Consider the following 21,620-nt stretch of genomic DNA (forward strand, 5'->3'; position numbering starts at 1 on the left):
ACAGTCTCTACAACACAGCACTCCTAACGCAGAGGTGTGGCATATAACTTATAGATCTGAACTCTGGCTCCGGGGCGGAATTAAAATCAGAAACTGATAGCTAAAGCCTTGTGTGTTAAAATTGAAAATATTTTTGTGGCTAAACGTGCCCTATCTTTTGGGTCATGGAATACTATCAGTTGATAAAGCATTTCTGGGCTGTGAAGTAACAGGATGTTTGAAGTTGTTCCATGATGTTTTCCAGCTACCCATTCCCTTTGATGTAAAAAGCCAAATTAGGATAACATTGTCCACAATCTACTCTTAACTTGAAGTTACTATATTCAAATTGTCTGTTGATTTGAATTGTGCAAGAACGCCTCCCATGGAAAATTTGTTGCTTAATTTGTGCCTCTTAGTTCAAATTATTGATTAAAATTCCCACTGTAAATGGGTCCTGACCTATATGTGCAGTTTCATTTGAATTGACCATGTGATTAGCATCAAATACATAGGTGTGGCTTCTCTCCCCTGACCCACGGAGACCAAGAGTTTGTCAACACAATCTGCTAGATGTCGTCTTGAATGTCCAAACGTTGCTGAAGATTTATGCATCTTTTTGGGTTCTGTGCGGAACAACTGCCCATCCCACATTTATACCACCTCTGGTCTGTCTACAGATTGCCAACCCTGTATGGGGCTGGCTGGGGAAACTACTCCCTTTCAAGCAAGCTCCTGCCCAAAACACATTGGGGCAGAAATTGCTCGGAGCGGTGAACCAATCATGCACGCCGCTCCATAGATTTATACTAACCCACAAACTTTTCTTCAGGCACTTCCTGGAATGGGAAGCGGAGAAGAGCCCAGCGTCAGTTCAAGCGAAGCTGGGATCTGGAGGGGAAGCGAGAGGATCACATTCTTCGCTTGACCAATCAGATTGCAGCATTTTTGACAAGCTGTATAACTCTCTGCGTTTCACTGAGCATGTGCAAACACTGGAACTTGCTCCTCCATTTCACCTCCAGCAACGGAGAGCACTATTGAGCTCTCCAAAATCACATGGTACAGGTCTGTTCCTTGAGGGAAAATGGCCGCAGAATCCCGAACCGTGACGTATTGACAACTGTGGGCCTCGTGCGAAGTGCTGGTATCTAAGTGCAATGGAACGAACATTTTTACCGTCAAATTCAACATCAACTTTAATTCATATATAGGACAACACAAATTAACAGGAACAGATGAAACAAGCAAGTTAGGGAAACAGTTAATTCTTCAGATGGAGCTTTAAAGAACCCAAGCAACTAAACATTTGGGCATAATAGTTTTTTCAGAGTCAAGTTTTTGTAGGATATGAGACATTTTCATGCCTGATCTTGATACGGTTGCTGTGCTTCATTGAGACTTTTGGTGTTCGGCCTTAGTTTCAGATGACTTTTCAGCAAGTATGTTTTTATTTAGCATCTTTGCCTTATCAAGACATGTGGTACATGATTCCTTCCTCCTCGGAAGGAGTAGCACCCTTCCTTGGTGCCTGTCTGAGAATTCAGTGCTTGTATTGGAATTGTACCTCTGTCAAGCTAATAACCGGGCCTTTTAATTTAGGACTTTGTCCAGAAAAGCTTCTCTGAACTTTCCCCTTTACCAAAGCATATTTACTCCAAGCTAGGCCAGTATGTAGGCCAGTGCTGCTGTCTATCTTTCATTTAATCAGAGCTGTTAGATAGTGTTAATATTTGCCTGTTTAATTGGATGTGACCCATCGCAGCATTAAATATGCTTGGACTGAGCAAGATGAAGCCTGGATTCTTTTAGTGGCTGGTGTGCCAGTCAGATGTAACTTTCTGTTCTAATTAGAGAGGTTATACAACAAAACATTACAGTTATAAATACTTGCATTAATATGGCACCTCATATTTCAAATTGCTTCACACATAATGAATTATTTTGGAGTACAGTGACTATTTTATAGATATGATGTGGAGATGCCGGTGATGGACTGGGGTTGACAATTGTAAACAATTTTACAACACCAAGTTATAGTCCAGCAATTTTATTTTAAATTCACAAGCTTTCGGAGATTTTCTCCTTCCTCAGGTAAATGTTTACCTGAGGAAGGAGAAAACATTTACCTGAGGAAGGAGAAAATCTCCGAAAGCTTGTGAATTTAAAATAAAATTGCTGGACTATAACTTGGTGTTGTAAAATTGTTTACAATTTTATAGATAAACACACCAGCCATTTTGCACACAGCAAGAACCCACAATAACAATGCCATGAATGACCAGTTAATCTGTTTATGGTGATTGTGATTATGGCATGACAACAAGAGAACTCGTTGCTCTTTTTTGAATAGTGCCATGGGTTCTTCAAAGTCCACCTGAACCATCAAAACAGACAGCTTGGGCCTCATCTTACCTGAGGGATGTGCTGCAACAGAGTGTCAGCCGAGATTGTTTGCTCAAATCCTGGAGTGGAGATTGAGTCCACAATCAGAGGTGAGAATGCTACCAAACTAATGCACTTTACAGGTGCTAATCCCTTTGAGGTAAAAATGAAAGAAAGCTTTGATTCAGTCCCAATTAATGGCTAGACATCTGTCAGCTGGTGCATATATCAATGTTTTCAGTTGATTGGGGAGTCTAATCAATGCCAGATCTAAGTAGTCTTTTATTTTTAGTTGGAGATTATGGGAACTAGCAAATTTTGGCAATGTAATTCTGCATTTATATAATAGTTTAAGTGCTTGCATGTAGTGGTAGAGTCAGTGAGACATGATTGAAGTTGTAAGAACACTGAATTCAGGACAATGAGCTGTTGTGGTATGGAATTGCACTAAACCGAGAGCTGCAGATTGACAGTAACAGTATAAATGAGGCCCACGGAGGGAAGTTAGAAATACTCCCTCATGTCTTAAATTTGTAATTTGTTGACAGGAATTGGGATTATCGCCCAGTGCTTCTCAGTGGTAGTGTCAGAAACAGCTCATACGTTGGAGAGATACATTAACAGGCATTCTTGTTTGAGTGGGAGTTGAGTTTTTATGGCAGCTGTGTCTTGAAGTGAATTGATGGAATTTGGGTCTGAAACTCCCTTTAATTCTCAGAGTGGAACTCCTGAGTTTATAAGTATACAAAAGCTTGTGAAAAATCACTTAAGAGGAATGAAGTTTAATAAAGGAGATGGCAGAAGAATGTATCCTTTGACAGAGCGGAATGCTAATTGTTTCGTACCAAGCTCCATATGTGTCAAATAAGTTCATATTGTTCTATTTCCCAGCTTGTGTCCTGGACAAATCAACGGGTGACTTGTGAAACTGAGCTTCATGGTCTTTTTATTAAATGGTACAATTTTAGCGGGGGTGCAGGAACAGAGAAGACCTGGGGGTGTGCGGACACAAATCTTTTTAGGTGGCAGGATAAGTTGAGAAGGGTTTTAAAAAATGTAGAAGTGTAGGTTGTTGAAGAATAGTGTAGGCTTTATAAACAAAGACATAGAGTACAAAAGCAAGGAAGTTGTGCTAAACCTTTATAAATCACTGGAAAGGCCCCAGCTGGAATATTATATCCAATTCTGGGCACCTCACTTTAGGAAGGATGTCAAGGCCTTAGAGAGGATGTAGAGGAGATTTACAAGAATGGTACCAGGGATGCAGGACTTCAGTTACATGAAGAGACTGGAGAAGCTGGGGTTATTCTCTTTAGAGCAGAGAGGGTTAAGGGGAGATTTAATAGAGGTGTTCAAAATCATGAAGGGTTTTGAGAGAGTAAATAAGGAGAAACCGTTTCCAGTGGCAGAAGGGTTGGTAACTAGAGGACACAGATTTAAGGTAATTGGCAAAAGAACCAGAGGCGAGATGAGGAGAAATCTTTTTACGCAGCGAGTTGTTCTGATCTGGAATGCGCTGCCTGAAAGGGCGGTGGAAGCAGATTCAATAGTAACTTTCAAAGGGGAATTGGATAAATACTTGAAGTGGAAAAATTTGCAGGGCTGTGAGGAAAGGGCAGGGAAGTGGGACTAATGGAATAGCTCTTTCAAAGAGCCGGCACAGGCACGATGGGCCGAATGGCCTCCTCCTGTGCTGTATCATTCTATGATTCTACGACCAATGCTGAATAAGGTGCAAAAAGAAGGATATTTAATAAATTATTTTGATTGCTAATTTTTGGCAATTGTATTACCCTGAATCCCTGAATATTTTGTGCACTACTTAATCAGTCTAATAATAATGATGAAAATAAGAGACTATTCACTGAATTAAATGCTTAGTATTTGGAATTATTTTCAATCCATTTTTCCACCTTCTCTGATTCCCTTACCCTCTCTTGTGCCATCGCTATTCTTCAACAATCTACACTTCTTCATAGCACCTTTAATGTAGCATAACAGCCCAAGACAGCATTGTCACCGAGCAAGAATAGGGAGAAGTTTAAACAATGACAGTCAATGAGGTAGGTGCAGCAAGGTGAGAGGTTAAGGAAAAGAATCCACAGTGAAGGCTAAAGATTCTGTCACTAAAGATAAGTCGTGCTGCTCACCAGGCTGATTGTGAGGATACCTGCTACCATGCTATATACGAAATGGTTCACATATTGGATTGACACAACAAGGAATAGACAAATTTAATTCCTCTGGTTACTGAACCATTGAAGGAAATGTTTGGACAAAGGCAGTAATAAGTAGACATTAATCCACCCCACATTATAAGACGTGAAAGGTGTTGTTACTCCCAGTTATGTTCATTGACTTCAAAGGTATGTGAAAACTTTACCATGGTATAAATCACAGCTCATATATTTAGTTCTGACTGGAAACTTGAACTGCATGGGTTCACTGGGAATCTGCATCGTCCATGAACAATATCGAATCATGAAGGTGTATTAAAAATTGTTTCATCCAAAAATCCTATTACTTTTCAAACTGTGTAAGAAATATCTAAAAAGGGTATTTTATCCCCTTATGAACTGATTCTACTTTTGTTGTATTTATTTTTTAAGTATTGTACTCTCTGCATCTTGCTGTCTCACAGCTCTTGTGTGTTATTAAACCTGTAAATAAAGCTTAGTTTTAGCTGGTACATATTGGTCTGATGGTGTGGGATTTCCACCTTTGAAAGGGGACAGGAGAATGTGATGAGCAACCCACATGATTTCTGGCATACTGTATCTTGTAATTATCAGGGTGCTGATTTTGGATCAACGGAAACCTGGTCTGCTTATGGAAACTGCCTTTTCATTGTGAACACAAGAATGCCCAAACTGAAGGGCCAAGGAGTGACTGTGCTCCTTGGGAGAGGTGAGCAGGTCTCTTTGGAGCTGAGGTGGCTGCAAGATGACATGTCTCATGATGGAAGTTTGGAAGTTGACCATTTTGTTTTGTTTGTCTTGAGTTGTTTATTGAGTTTGCAAGAAAGTTAAAGTCACCTATTGCTAGGTGCTTCTGCAGGTTGCAGGGAATATACTTTGCAGTCTGGTAAACTAACATAGTGGGGCATTTAACAAAGGACATTAAAATTGTATTTCTCAATTACATTCGATGGACAGCCATGGTCGGCTTGTCAAGTGCAAAGGATGTTTGTTCCAAACACTTTGAATGATCTGTGACTGCTGTAAATTAACACTGTCCAGCCAGCTATCAAGGACATTATTAAACAGATTGACGTCACTGACTCATTGAACCCACTAAGCCATTGGCGAAGATCCACCGCTCCTCCCCAGTGTTCTCTGTTGTGATGCGCAACATAAGCACATCACACAAGGACCTGCTTTTGTCATTTCTTGCAAGGGTGAATGTAATTTTCTTCCATTCATGTCATCTTCGTGGTAAGCACTATAATCGGCCATAAGGTTAGTTATTTTTTTCTCTCTGTTGCAGACCTGCGTTGTCCGAGCCTGGGATCGTAAGAGGCCGCTGCTCTTCTGCCCAGCCATGAACACTGCAATGTGGGAGCATCCCATTACAGCAACACAGATCCAAACGCTGAAGAGCTTTGGTTATATTGAAGTTCCGTGCATTGTAAAGAAATTGGTGTGTGGTGACGAAGGTAAGAGAATGCTTTCCTCCTTCCTCTGCTTTGTGCCAAAATAATCCCTGGCATGGTGAAACCTCGGATATGAAAGCACTTTATTATTGCCAAAATATTATGAAGTAGAGTTAGCCATGGGCTAGCACACTGTTCCACACTGACACAATGAGTTTTGGAGGTCATAAGAACATAAGAACATAAGAAATAGGAGCAGGAGTAGGCCAATCGGCCCCTCGAGCCTGCTCCGCCATTCAATAAGATCATGGCTGATCTGATCCTAACCTCAAATCTAAATTCATGCCCAATTTCCTGCCCGCTCCCCGTAACCACTAATTCCCTTTACTTCTCGGAAACTGTCTATTTCTGTTTTAAATTTATTTAATGATGTAGCTTCCACAGCTTCCTGGGGCAGCAAATTCCACAGACCTACCACCCTCTGAGTGAAGAAGTTTCTCCTCATCTCAGTTTTGAAAGAGCAGCCCCTTATTCTAAGATTATGCCCCGTAGTTCTAGTTTCACCCATCCTTGGGAACATCCTTACCGCATCCACCCGATCAAGCCCCTTCACAATCTTATATGTTTCAATTGTAAACAATTTTACAACACCAAGTTATAGTCCAGCAATTTTATTTTAAATTCACAAGCTTTCGGAGATTTTCTCCTTCCTCAGGCAAATGTTTCAAGAGCTCCTTGAAGCCTACGCATTTATACATATTGAACAATACATGGTGTTTACAGACTGCCCCTGCAACTGCCCGTTGCCAAGGTAATCACCGTGTTCAGACAGAGAGGTGTCACCTGCAGAACCCCCGAATACACATTCAACAAAAAAACAAACAGGGAAAAAAAACAGAGAAAAAAAAACACAGAGAGAGGCAGAAACATCCGGAAGGCAGAGAGAGCCAGCAAATGACCCATTATATTAAAAACAGATAACATTTGTTCGCTGGTGGGGTAACGTGTAGCGTGACATGAACCCAAGATCCCGGTTGAGGCCGTCCTCATGGGTGCGGAACTTGGCTATCAATTTCTGCTCGACGATTTTGCGTTGTCGTGTGTCTCGAAGGCCGCCTTGGAGTACGCTTACCCGAAGGTCGGTGGATGAATGTCCATGACTGCTGAAGTGTTCCCCGACTGGGAGGGAACCCTCCTGTTTGGCGATTGTTGCGCGGTGTCCGTTCATCCGTTGTCGCAGCGTCTTTGTTTCAATAAGATCGCCTCTCATTCTTCTGAACTCCAATGAGTAGAGTCCCAATCTACTCAACCTCTCCTCATATGGAATTATGTTTGCAGCCCAATCCAGTTCCTATTGGACATGGGTCTGTATCCTCATCCCTTGCCATTGCACCATTTCCCTGGCCGTTGCTGTTAGATTTCCACTGCAGCACGTGGAAGTAAGCTGCGCTGTATTTACTCTTGCACTGAGTACTCATTTACTCTAATGAGGAACGCTGCCAGGAAGGGAGAGGCCGGGAGGGGGGTTGGGGGCAGGACAGGAAACGGACACAGGACCAGGGAGGAACTGGAGGAAGAAAGCTGCCGGGGCCAGGAGAAGTAGGAGAAAATATGAGTTTTATTGAATATTTTCAATTACAAACAATTTTAGCATGATCAGGATAAGGGAGCAGGGCACAAGTCAGGTAAAAGGAATTAATTTAAGGTTGGATTAAAATCAGAACCACTAGCTTATGATGGCTAAATAAGTCAAATTCTGCTTTTGTTGTAGTGGTTGTTTACGGGAATTTATTTGTGTTTTGGGAATTACGTTTTTCCTTGAAAACCATGAACAATGGCCTTGATTAAGAGCATCGCAATTGGGAATGTTCTTAAAATTCTCATTTAATATTTTTAGGTTTGCTAAATTTGCTGCAGTTGTTATGGAATGATTTTTATTGAATGTTTTAAGTCGTTTACAACTTGAGGAAAGTTACCTCCCATCCCCCCTCCCTACCCCTCCCCCACCCCAACATGCACCAGTAATGGTGTGGGGATTTTTACAGTTCAGTTTCCACATGACACAAATTCACTGCCCTGTGGTAAGATTTTTTTCTCTGTGTGTCAAGTGATGAGTCAGTGCAGCTCACACCAGCTGTACCCTTCCCACATTACTGCTGTGCTTTATCAGAAAATCCAGGCAAGATTGGCATTCGGACAATAATATCAGTCAGCTACTTGCACAAACATAAATGCAGTTACCATGCGAATAGTTTGCTCCGGCAGTTGATTTAATTTCAGAAACCAAATAACAATTGCTTAAAAAAAATGCCCTCTCAAGTGGACATAAAAGATCTTATGACACTATTTTGAAGTAGAGCAGGGGACTTCTCCCCAGTATACTGGCCAATATTTATCCCTCAGCCGACACCTAAAGCAGATTATCTGGTCATTTATTCCTTTGCTGTTTGTGGGATCTTGCTGTGCGCAAATCGGCTGCCGTGTTTCCTACATTACAACAGTGACTACACTTCAAAAGTACTTCATTGGCTGTCAGGTGCTTTAGGATATCCTGACAGTGTGAAAGGCGCTATATAATTACAAGTCTTTTTCTTTCTATAAAAAGTTTTAGGAGCAGGGAAAGGCTAATAGAAGGAAAGAATGCACATTTATATAGCCCTTATTATGTCATCACATCAAAAAGTATTTGACAACCTGGCCCGAGCACCACCTTCTTACCTGTCGCTGTCAAAGTCACCACTGCCCTCAACTTCTTCGCCTCTGGATCCTTCCAGGGTGCCACTGGGGACATCACCGGGGTCTCCCAGTCGTCTGCACACAAGTGCAAAAGGCAGGTCACCGACGGCTTGTTTCACAGGGCCTCGCACGGTATCAACTTCCCCATGGATGATCTCAGCCAGATGGATAGGGCGGTGGGATTCCACGCTGTGGCTGGCTTCCCACGGGTGCAGGGTGTAATCGATTGCACCCATATAGCAATACAAGCACCTCCACGCGAGCCAGAACTGTTCGTCAACAGGAAGGGCTATCACTCCACGAACACTCAGCTCATCTGTGACCACCGCAAGAGATTCCTTCACGTGTGCACCAGATATCCTGGCAGCTGCCACGATTCCTTTATCCTCAGGGAGTCCACTGTCCCGCCCCTCTTCCACTCACCCAACACCCGCAAGGGCTGGCTCCTCGGGGACAAGGGATACCCCCTGTACAGGTGGCTTATGACACCTCTGAGGAACCCCATCACCGGGCTACAGCGTCGATATAACGACAGCCACATCGCTACCAGGTCTACAATTGAGCAGGCTATAGGGCTGCTCAAGATGCGCTTCAGGTGCCTTGATCATTCTGGGGGAGCGCTTCAATACGGGCCACACAGAGTGGGACGTGTTATAGTCGTCTGTTGTGCCCTGCACAACAGGGAGGGGTGCCGCTGGAGGAGGCTCCATCCACATCTGCCTCCCATATTGAGGACGAGGAGGAGGAGGAGGAGGAGCAACAACACATGGGCAGAACAGCGGCTCACCTGGCTGCTTGTGAGGCCAGGGAGTCACTAATATGTGAACGTTCTCCTAACATCAGATTGTGTGAAGAGTCCAGTCTTCATCACCTGGACAGAGGAGCGGCCACACCAGCCCCCTCCCCTGCCCCCTGCACAAAGCAGTGGTGCAACTACACCTACACCCACTGTAGGATGACCCAATGGTGGCATCAAGTGTGGGTGCTCATGGTGAACCCCACGAAAGGGACCTATTCCACAAGCCAGTCAAGAATGGGCAAGACGTGGCAGTCGTGGTGATAATAATAAGATTTATTTTGCATGTGGCAGAAAACAAATATAAATAAAAAACATGACAAATCATCAGACACCCTTGTGCATTCCCTTTGTGCTCACAAAACCTTTGCCTTGCGTTTCCGGGAACCCCTACGTGGTGCTACCCCTGTGGCTGCAGCAGAGGTAGTGTCAGGTTGCTCTTGTTCATGCCCTGACCGATTAGATACTTTGGGCCGAAGCCCTCTGGGTTTGGGTGCCCGTGGGGGCCCCTCCAAAGGCTGCTCCACCTGCACCTGTGCAGAGGCAGACTCGGCCACCTGGAGAGGAGATGGACATTGCGGGTACTGGTTGAGAGGGGGGCAACGGGTGAGACGTGGGAGTGCTTTGAGTGGCGTCCCCACTTCCATGTCCCCTTTCACCATCATCCCTCTCCTGGCCCAGGCCCACATCACTCCTTCCACCCTGCTGGATGACAGATTGGAGGGCTTGAGTGAGGCCTTGGAAGGCCACTTGTAAAGTATCTGTCAGTCTGTTTAAGGCGGCAGAATGTTGCTCACCCTGAGTCCGAAGGGCCGTTGTCAGGGCCTGCATGGACTCATTGGTGAGCGGTGCTTGAAGCTCGCTGGAGGCTAGCCTTCCCTCCATCGCAGACATTCCCGCACCTACCCGCGACACTACCTTAGAGATGCCCTCACGTCCCTGTGACAGTATCTCAGAGATTCCCTCCCGTACCTGTGCCACCATTCCACTCATGCAGGAGTTGGACTCCTCCATCCTCTGTGTGATTGTGGAGAGTGCGCGTGGCACCTGTTCCAGCACCTCGGCAATATGCTGCTGCCCCTCGATGACTCTCCTTTTCACGGCTGGCCCCCAGGGTTCAGCATCTGGTTTCAGCTGAGCAGAGCCTGGAGAAGAGTGCTCCCACCGACACGGACTCTCCACGGCTGCCCCTGCCACCAGGGTCTGCTCGTGCTCACATGTGCGTGGTGACTCACCATGTGCAAGCCCAACTAAGTGAGGACGGGGACCCACCGAGGTGTGTGTATCTGCGCTGGAGGATGGCTCGCTCAGATGTGACGATGGACCCTCAGGCCGGCAGGTCCTCTGAGGAATCGCCCTCCACTGTCTCGGGGCTCGCAGTTGGGCCTGCAAGAGAACAGAAAGCAATTTTGGCATGTGGACAGATGTTGCGGTGCTGCAGATGCTAAGTGATGCTAAGATCATTCGCTATCATGAGTGCAGAGTGTTAGCTTTCTGTCACCAGCCGCTTGTGCAATCCCAGCCTCGGCATCCGCCACGTACAGGCACTCCAGCGCGCGGCTTATCTCCAATGCCTGCTGCTCTGCGTCTGTTAGTGCCAACTGGTGTGACGGGCCCCCTCCGGTCCTTGCCCTCTCCCGGGCATTCTGGCATCTCTTCTCCTATCAAGGCAAAACACAGAGGCGTGATTGAGTGATGGTTGCATGGTGACCCGCTGCATGCATTGGTGTGGGTGGGGGTGAGCGTGAGGGAGATGCATGGGAGGGTGCGTGTGCAACATAGCCATGAGATTGTATGAGGATTGGGTTGCATGGTAGTGGTCGACTGGGGACAGGGGCAGTGAGTACATGCAGGCAAGGTGAGGATGATGGTTGAGTGGATGTGAGGAGTGATGCGAGAGCGTTGTGGTGCCAGTGCAGACGGGGTTGTGTGGTGGTGAAAGTGACATGGAAGACGGAGTGTGGGAGAATGCGTAAGTATACTCACTTTGGCTGACCTGGTTAGGTCATTAAATCTCTTCCTGCACTGCACCCAGGTTCGTGGCATATTGCCGCAGCTGGTGACCTCCTCGGCCACCTCCAGCCAGGCCGCCTTCGTGGTGGAGGGAGGGCATTTCCTCCCATCGGATGGGAAAAGGATTTCCCTCCTCCTCCTCACCCCATCGAGCAGCACCTGGAGTGAGGAGTCCGAAAACCTTGGGGAAGCCTTCCCTCTGGCCTGCTCCATGGTTTAGCATTGGTTGTTTGCTGCAGGAGGAGCTTTGGTGGACTGCCCCTTTAAATAGGGCTCCTCCAGCTGACAGACCTTACTGCGCATGCGCAGTCCGCCCGCTGCGCAGCTTTCCAGCGCGAAACCCGGAAGCAAAGGTAAGTGGCTCCAACTGGCCTGCGATTGCGTGCGGAGCACACTGATTTCACCGGGCACGTTACCCACGCGCCCAGTCGACCCCCCGCTGAGAACCCGCCGCCCTCCTAATATCGGGCCCAGTGAATTCAAATCCCACCATGGCAATTTGTAAAACCAACTTCAATAAATCTGGTAATTAGTGGGCTGCCACCAGAGAAAACAATATCACTGAAAGCTGCCAGATTATCATAAAACTCAACTGGTTCACTAATGCTTCTCAGGGATGGGAACATGCCACGCTACCCACTCTGACCTATATATGACTACAGTTCTGCAATCATTTGCATTAAACTCTATGTAAAGTAGTATTTTGGCCAATTACATTAAAAAGATGTACTTTATCAGAATTGGAGAGCATTGTGCAATGTACTTGTATCTGTGCACAAAGCCACATTCATCCTGAGTGGCAGAGAATGGATTTCTTCCAGGCAAATGAGGTCTGGATAGTTTGCATAAATCTAGCACTTTACATTAAAATTACTTTAATATTAACTTTGGTGTTTTTGGAACGATTACCAAACCATCAATCAATTCTGTTATGTGAAGCTACATTGGAGGTAAAATGACTCCTGTCGATTAATTTTACTAAAATAAAACAGTAAATCCTTTTTGTAGCCGCACTGACTTTTTTGTTACAATTATTGATTGAAGAGATTTCATGTCCCAATCCCCCCTCCCAAGTTGGCTGAGATTCTTAACTTAGCTTTGAATCTAGTTGGGCTAGAGGCAGTGAGAGTCTCCTGCTTATAATTCATTTAAAAAAAAGTGTTGGCCCCATATTAACATACATTTAAAAAGTCTCCTTGTTTCACAGGGACAGTTCCTGAATCACTCCCATTTCCTTGTACCATTCCATCTATTATGCTGTTTCCTGCACTTTGTTCACTGACTCCTACACTGTCTACTAATCAATCATTCTCTCCATCCGACACATCACGCACAGCCCAAAGTCTATGTTTCCTTCCAATTTTCATTCAGCTCACTTGACCTTTGATAAGAGCTGTTCGTGTGTATGTGTTGTGTGTGTGTGTGAGAGAGAGAGAGAGAGAGAAGAGGTTTTGATAGTCATAAAGAAACCATTAATATCTTCTGTGTATTCTGACATGTTTTAGCCCAGTCAAGTCCTGATGTGGGTGGCTAGTTTGCCAAGAAATGCTGTACGTGGACCAAGAGTTCTATAAACTGCATGTATGAAACAGCCAATTGTCAGATCTTTCTGTCAGAGGATATGTGATCATTCGCTCACTAATTTGGTCAAAGAGGAAAAGTACAATGCAGTGACATTGTGACTAGGAACCATGGGCCAGGGGCAGTAAGACTGATTATTGATGTCACTACAGGAGGACCTTAAGATGTCTCACGGGAGAGTTTAGCTCAAAGGCAAAGCTAGCAGTTTAACATGGTAACCAAGGTGACTGAAAGTGTGTGAGTTTCACTCTGTAACCAAGGTGACTGAAAGTGTGTGAGTTTCACTCTGTAACCAAGGTGACTGAAAGTGTGTGAGTTTCACTCTGTAACCAAGGTGACTGAAAGTGTGTGAGTTTCACTCTGTAACCAAGGTGACTGAAAGTGTGTGAGTTTCACTCTGTAACCAAGGTGACTGAAAGTGTGTGAGTTTCACTCTGTAACCAAGGTGACTGAAAGTATGTGAGTATCACTCTGTAACACGGAGAGATTCTAGGATAGTTCAATAGAAAAATGAAAAACACGCCAAAACATGACAGGACTTGCAATTGATCAAACCAAGTCTGCTAAGCCCTGCCCCACCTCTTCCTCGTCTCCATGCACACACTTTCAGTGGTAGCATTCTCGCCTCCGAGTGAGACATTCATACGTTCAAGGCCCATTCCAAGACGTGAACACATAATCTAGCCTGACACTTCAGCGCAGTACTGAGGGAGTGCTGCAGTGTCTGAGGTGCCATCTTTCAGATGAGATGTTAAACAGAGGCGCGGGGCAGATGTAAAACATCTCATGCTGAACAAGAGGAGCATAAAAGTTCCCCGGTGTCCTGTCCAACATTTATTCCTCAACCAACATCACTAAAAAAGCGCCATATGGCCATTTATCTCATTCCTGTTTGTGGGATCTTGCTGTGTACAAATTGGCTGCTGCATTTCCCTACATTACAACAGTGACTACACTTCAAAAGTACTTTATTGGCTGTGAAGCACTAGGAGATGCCCTGAGGATGTGTAAAGTGCTATATAAATGCATGTTTTCTTCTTTAAAATTGACTAAGATACACTACATATACATTGCATCTGCAATGTCCAGTTACCACCATGATGCTCGTTGGTTAACAATCCCATAGCTTACAGTCATTCCCCCTGCTTCCCTTCTCCGAGCCTCCCTTTTAAACATCAGGCTGCTCTGTTGCCCTATTTGGAGGGTACACGGCAGTGCCAAAGAGAGCCCCATCCTTCCTGTACCCATCTCGTGCAGCATAACAAACATAGATAGTGTTGGAAATACACAGCAGGTCAGTATCTTTAGAGAGAAAAGGCAAGTTAATGATTCAAATAGAACTCTGTCCGAATTAAAAACTTGACAGACAAACAAGTATTTGAGTAGAATTGGGGAGAAGGGGAAAAAACACGACAAAAAACATTCCTAGCACAGAGAGGAAGTTAATGACCTGAAACCTGCTTAAAGGAAATTGTTAGATAAAGGAAAAGATAATTTCAGTGAGGAAGTGAAATGAGCTGCTGATTGACCTGCTGTATATTTCCAGCATTTTCTGTTTTAGGTTCAGATTCTGAGTATTTGCAGTTTTTTCTTTTTATTCTTAGTATTTTTCAGCCAAGAAATAGGAGCCAGGCAAAGCCCTGCTTTGTCCCTCGCCCTCAGACTCTGTGTTGTGTCTCTGCATTGGGTTTCATCTCATTTCACTTGTGCATGATTTAATCACCTTCAGTCTTGGCAAATGCTGCCAAAAGGTTGAAGTGCCTTTAATGTAGGGAAAAAGGGTAGGAAGAGACCAGCATATGGAGCCTGTCCCATCCAGGCATGGTGTAAATAATGCCCCCCATTCTTCTCTCTTCCCCCCCACCCGCCCTTCTCCCGTGAAATCTCGTGGGAGAGGAAAAAAAGCTTTAGGCCAATTTGAGAAATAACTCTGGGAAGTTCTTCTTGAACCCCTGAAGATGATCAAGCAAACTCCAGGTGACTGGGTGACATAATTCCCAATGACCTGCTATATGTCGATGTGTTTGCCGCTCCTAGGCACCCATCTGAATGCTTGCAGCAAATCCGCACTCACCGTTCAAAAGGCTGCGAGAATTTTTGTCCCCTCTGTGACCCATAAGCCAGCTCCTGATGCAAGGCCAAATTTGCACTGGGAGTTGTGAATAAATCTGGAAATGAGCTGAACCAGGAAAATCTCATGTAGGTAGCACACTGCACTTTTGATCGGACTTGCACCTGAACTTAAATGTTCCAGACTGAACCCGACCAGGATCCAAAACCCAACCCTATTGACTCCAATCATTATATGAACAAAGCATTTAACAAAATGAAGAGAGGGTGTCAGATTTGGATGTATTGGTGCTACCGTTGGAGGTGCCGTTTTTCGGATGAGACGTTAAACCGAGGCCCCGTCTTCCCTCTCAGGAGGATGTAAAACATCCCAGGGCGCTATTCGAAGAAGAGCAGGGGAGTTCTCCCCTGTGTCCTGCCCAATATTTACCCCTCAACCAACATCACTAAAGCAGATTATCTGGTCAATATCACATTGCTGTTTGTGGGATCTTGCTGTGCGCGAATTGGCTGCCACGTTTCCTACATGACAACAATGACTACACTTCAATAGTACATCATTGGCTGTAAAGCGCTTAGGAATGTCCTGGGCTCATGAAAGGTGCAATATAAATGCAAGTTCTTTCTGACTGTGTTCATTACGAAGTAATATTGCTCCTCACTTTGTAAGATGTTTACCGGTACTGTTAAATGCAGCACAAGGGAAATATCTCACTCCGTCTTGTCTAAATTAATAGTAAACAATGGTGTTGTCTCCTACATTTCACATTGGGAACATTTCTTTCAGTAATACAGAAAAAGATAATGAAAGTCGATACTTTTGGTCTTTTTCGTTTTGCTTTTCCTTGTTGAAAGCAGTGTTTCTCCTCAATAAATGACACTAATTGAAAGGGACTAAAAGAAAAAAGCCAGCAAATCTGAAATAGAAACAGAAAATGCTGGAAACCTCAGAGGAGGTCCGTCAGCATCTGAAAAGAGCAAAGATGCGTCTATGCCCAAAACATGAACATTTTGCCAGGTTTGCGTTGGCTTGTTTTGTACTTACCGAGAGACAGAATGTTCATTTGCCTTTGGCATTCTGTGCCGTTTACTTTTCTTCCTTGTGAAGATTCTGGATGACCAGCCGTTCTCTGTGACTTTATCCACAGCCACAGAGGCAGACCTTATTTTATGAATTTAATTCCCGTTAGTCTAGTTCTCATGACTGCTGCTGATCTGATGGTCGGGTACTCATCCATTTTCCCTGCTGCTTGGGCTGATCAGCCAGAAAGGAGTGTCTGCAAGCAATCTCTGCCAGTGTGGAGGTGCCTCTCAACCTAGGATGTGTCAAAAGGGTAGAGCCCGGGTCCCCAATTGGGACAGACGCGAGGATTTCTGTACCAACCAGACAATCAGCTGTTTTTTTCCCAGTATGGTAGCTGCAGCTACAGTTCTCGGCAATGATGCTGAATATCAGTTGGAAGGTATACTCAGCTTGCAACTTTTCTCAAGTGCTTACAATATAGAGAGGGGAATGGTTAGTTGCCTGCAATCCAAGGAGCACGAGGGACACCCATATATAAGCTGGAGGGATCAGGGATGGGTCTTCAGCTGAGCAAAAGAACACTCATTTTAGACTCAACAAAGCTGAATCCCAAACTTAATAAGAACTCCCCATCTTACTGGAAACTCATTCATTGTTTAACCCTGTGTTTTCTTGTTCTGTACCCTAGCATTGTGAGTTGCTGGTTTTAAATTTCCATAAGCCACCATTAGCATTGACCTCAGTATTTGCATAACCCGTGATATGCTCCTCCTGCACTATGTGGGAAGTCATGGACACTACATGTGCCCCTGGCGACCATGTGTGCAGGAAGTGTCTCCAGCTGCAGCTACTGGCTAACCGTATTTCGGAGCTGGAGCTACAGGTGGATTCACTGTGAAGCATCCACGATACTGAGACTATCATGGATAGCACGTTCAGTGAGGTGGTCACACCGCAGGTAAAGATTACGCAGGCAGAAAGGAAATGGGTGACCGCCAGCCGGAGTAAAAGGACTAGGCAGGTAGAGCAGGAGTCCCCTGGGGCCATCTCCCTCTCAAACAGATATACCGCTTTGGATACTGTTGGGGGAGATGGCTTATCAGGGGAAAGCAGCAAGAGCCAGGTTCGTGGCACCACGGGTGGCTCTGCTGCACAGGAGGGGAGTAATAAGAGTGGCAGGGCTATAGTGATAGGGGATTCAATTGTAGGGGGAACAGATAGGTGTTTCTGCGGCCGCAAACGTGACTCCAGGATGGTATGTTGCCTCCCTGGTGCTAGGGTCAAGGATGTCACGGAGCGGCTGCAGGGCATTCTGGAGGGGGAGGGTGAACAGCCAGTAGTCGTGGTCCATATTGGTACCAACGACATAGGTTTTAAAAAAAAAAAGGGATGAGGTCCTGCAAGGTGAATTTAAGGAGTTAGGAGATAAATTAAAAAGCAGGACCTCAAAGGTAGTGATCTCAGGATTAGTACCAGTGCCACGTGCTAGTGAGTACAGGAACAGGAGAATAGACCAGATGAATGTGTGGCTGCAGGGATGGTGTAGGAGGGAGGGATTTAGATTCCTGGGACATTGGGACCGGTTCTGGGGAAGGTGGGACCTGTACAAGCGGGACGGGTTACACCCGAGCAGGACCAGGACCGATGTCCTCGCGGGGGTGTTTGCTAGTGCTGTTGGGGAAGGTTTAAACTAGAATGGCAGGGGAATGGGAACCTGAGCAGGGAGACAGAGGAGGGGGAAACAAGTATAGAAACAAAAGACAGAAAGGGAAGAAGCAATAGTGGAAGGCAGAGAAAACAAGGACGAAAAACAAATAGGGCCATAGTGCAAAATAAAACTAAGATGACTAGCAATCTTAAAACGACAAGTCTAAAGGCATTGTGTCTAAATGCATGGAGCATTCGCAATAAGCTAGATGAATTAACAGCGCAGATAGATATTAACGGTTATGATATAGTTGCGATTACGGAGACATGGCTGCAGGGTGACCGAGGATGGGAACTGAACATCCAGGGATATTCAACATTTAGGAAGTACAGGCAAAAAGGGAAAGGAGGTGGGGTAGCGTTGTTAGTAAAGGAGGAAATCAATGCAATAGTGAGGAAGGATATTGGCTCGGAAAATCACAATGTGGAATCTGTATGGGTGGAGCTAAGAAATACCATGGGGCAGAAAACGTTGGTGGGGGTTGTCTATAGGCCCCCAAACAGTAGTGGAGATGTAGGGGAGGGCATTAAACAGGAAATTAGAGACACATGCAAGAAGGGTACAACTATAATCATGGGTAACTTTAATCTACATATAGATTGGTCAAACTAAATTAGCAATAATACTGTGGGGGAGGAATTCCTGGAGTGTGTACGTGATGGTTTTCTAGACCAATACGTTGAGGAACCAACTAGAGAACAGGCGATCTTAGACTGGGTATTGTGCAATGAGAAAGGATTAATTAACAATCTTGTTGTGTGGGGTCCCTTAGGGAAGAGCGACCATAACATGATAGAATTCCTCATTAAGATGGAGAGTGAAGTAGTTGAATCCGAAACTAGGGTCCTGAATCTAAATAAAGGAAATTACGAAAGTATGAGGTGCGAGTTGGCTATGATAGATTGGGAAACTTTACTAAAAGGGATGACGGTGGATAGGCAATGGCTAATATTTAAAGAACGTGTGCAGGAATTACAACAATTATTCATTCCTGTCTGGCGCAAAAATAGAACAGGAAAGGTGGCTCAACCGTGGCTTACAAAAGAAATTAGGGATAGTATTAGATCCAAAGAGGAGACATATAAAATTGCCAGAAAAAGCGGCAAGCCTGAGGATTGGGAGCAGTTCAGAATTCAGCAAAGGAGGACAAAGAGATTGATTAAGAGGGGAAAAATAGAGCATGAGAGCAAACTAGCAGGGAACATAAAAACTGACTGTAAAAGCTTCTATAAATATGTCAAGAGAAAAGGATTAGTGAAGACAAATGTAGGTCCCTTACAGTCAGAAATGGAGGATATTGTAATGGGGAACAAAGAAATGGCAGAACAATTAAACACATACTTTGGTTCTGTCTTCACAAAGGAGGACACAAATAACCTGCCAGAAATGTTAGGGAACCGAGGGTCTAGTGAGAGGGAGGAACTGAAGGAAACCAGTATTAGTAAAAAAATTAGTGCTAGGGAAATTAATGGGGCTAAAGGCTGACAAATCCCCAGGGCCTGATAATCTACATCCCAGAGTACTAAAGGAAGTGGCCCTGGAAATAGTGGATGCATTGGTGATCATCTTCCAAAATTCTATAGACTCTGGATCAGTTCCTACAGATTGGAGGGTGGCAAATGTAACCCCACTATTTAAATAAGGAGGGAGAGAAAAAACAGGGAATTACAGACCAGTTAGCCTAACATCAGTAGTGAGGAAAAGGCTAGAGTCTATTGTAAAAGATGTAAAGAATCTTACAACACCAGGTTATAGTCCAACAATTTTATTTGAAAATCACAAGCTTTCGGAGATTATCTCCTTCGTCAGGTGAGCGTGGGATGCCTTGAACGTTTCGCATTTATAGTCAGAGAACAATACCTGGTGATTACAGATAATCTTTCCAACTGCCCGTTGTCAAGGCAATCAAAGTGTTCAGACAGAGAGGTGTTACTGACAGGACCACCGAATATACAAACGGCCAGAACACAAGTCAGAGAGAGAGGGGGAGAAACATCCGAAAGGAAGAGAAAAACAGATAACTTTTATTCGCTGGTCGGGTTACGTGTAGCGTGACATGAACCCAAGATCCCGGTTGAGGCCGTCCTCATGGGTGCGGAACTTGGCTATCAATTTCTGCTCGACGATTTTGCGTTGTCGTGTGTCTCGAAGGCCGCCTTGGAGAACGCTTTAAAAACATTATAAAAGATGTGATAACAGAACACTTGGAAGGCATTAACGTGATTGGACAAAGTCAGCATGGGTTTATGAAAGGGAAATCATGCTTAACAAATCTACTGGAGTTTTTTGAGGAGGTAACTAGTAGAATAGATAGGGGAGAACCAGTGGATGTGGTGTACTTGGATTTTCAGAATGCTTTTGATAAGGTTCTGTGGAAGTGCATGAAGGGATACTTGACTATATTAACTCTTTATTAACTCACTTAACTCACATAATAGGTTTAGCCACAAACACACAAAGAAGCACAATTGTGTAATTACGTATGAGCCTTGGTATGTGGATAATTAGTTTAGTCAAGCAAGTTGCCTAGCACAGCCTGTCCTCCCTCGAGATAAGGATGTAGCTGACTACAGAATATGATAAGAATAGAATTGATGAATGGCCATGTAGCCCTGAGATTGGCTCCAGCCATACTGATAACAAGAAACAGGAATGTAGGGAGAAAGGAGATAACTAGCATCTGCTCAGGCCTACGTGCAAGGTAACAAGATGGCTATGGGTGTTCGAGGGCAGGCTCACTACTCGACTGACCAACTACCTGAGCCAATAAAGAATGTATGTGTACGCCCATATTCTGTAACAGATGGGCGTTGTTTACTGAATTGTATAAACATGAGCTGTTTCATTGACTCGGAGAAGTTGTACCCTCAACCATTGTTTGAGGTGCTCTTCCACTTGTATACAAGTTGGGGTTCAATAAAGTTTCTCTTTGTACTACTTTGTTTGGGTGTTAATGCATTTGTATAGTATTAAGTTTCGACAGTCCCACGCAAGAGGTTACTGTGCAAAATTAAAACACATGGGATTGGGGGGAATATACTGGCATGGATTGAGAATTGGTTGACAGACAGGAAACAGAGAGTAGGAATAAACGGGTCTCTTTCCGAGTGGCAGGCAGTGACTAGTGGGGTACCACACGAATCAGTGCTTGGGCCCCAGCTATTCACAATATATATCAATGATTTGGATGAGGGAACTAAATGTAACATTTCCAAGTTTGCAGACGACACAAAGCCGGGGTGGAATGTGAGCTGTGAGGAGGATGCAAAGAGGCTCCAATGTGATTTAGACAAGTTGGGTGAGTGGGCAAGAACATGGCAGATGCAGTATAACCTGGATAAATGTGAGGTTATCCACTTTGGTTGTAAAAACAGAAAGGCAGATTATTATCTGAACGGTGATAGATTTGGAAAAGGGGAGGTGCAACGAGACCTGGGTGTCCTTGTACACCAGTCGCTGAAAGTGAGCATTCAGGTGCAGCAAGCAGTTAGGAAGGCGAATGGTATGTTGGCCTTCATTGCAAGAGGATTTGAGTATAGGAGCAGGGATGTCTTACTGCAGTTATACAGTGCCTTGGTGAGACCACATCTGGAGTATTGTGTGCAGTTTTGGTCTCCTTATCTGAGGAAGGATGTCCTTGTCATGGAGGGAGTGCAACGAAGGTTTACCAGACTGATTCCTGGGATGGCAGGACTGGCATATGAGGAGAGATTGGGTCGACTAGGCTTATATTCAT

The 21,620-nt window shown here is 44.7% G+C and overlaps 1 protein-coding gene across 5 annotated transcripts in view; it reads left to right on the forward strand.

Annotated features, from left to right (window-relative positions):
- ppcdc (phosphopantothenoylcysteine decarboxylase) overlaps positions 1-21,620 on the forward strand; it is a 94,463-nt gene that overhangs the window by 37,722 nt on the left and 35,121 nt on the right. For all 5 annotated transcript variants that reach the window (XM_067973646.1, XM_067973642.1, XM_067973643.1 and 2 more), the window contains one exon: positions 5,851-6,019. In XM_067973646.1, the coding sequence (XP_067829747.1) occupies positions 5,851-6,019 (169 nt within the window). The remainder of the gene's footprint in view (positions 1-5,850; positions 6,020-21,620) is intronic.

This window comes from Heptranchias perlo, chromosome 38 (assembly GCF_035084215.1).
Source record: "Heptranchias perlo isolate sHepPer1 chromosome 38, sHepPer1.hap1, whole genome shotgun sequence".
Taxonomy (NCBI): Eukaryota; Metazoa; Chordata; class Chondrichthyes; order Hexanchiformes; family Hexanchidae; genus Heptranchias; species Heptranchias perlo.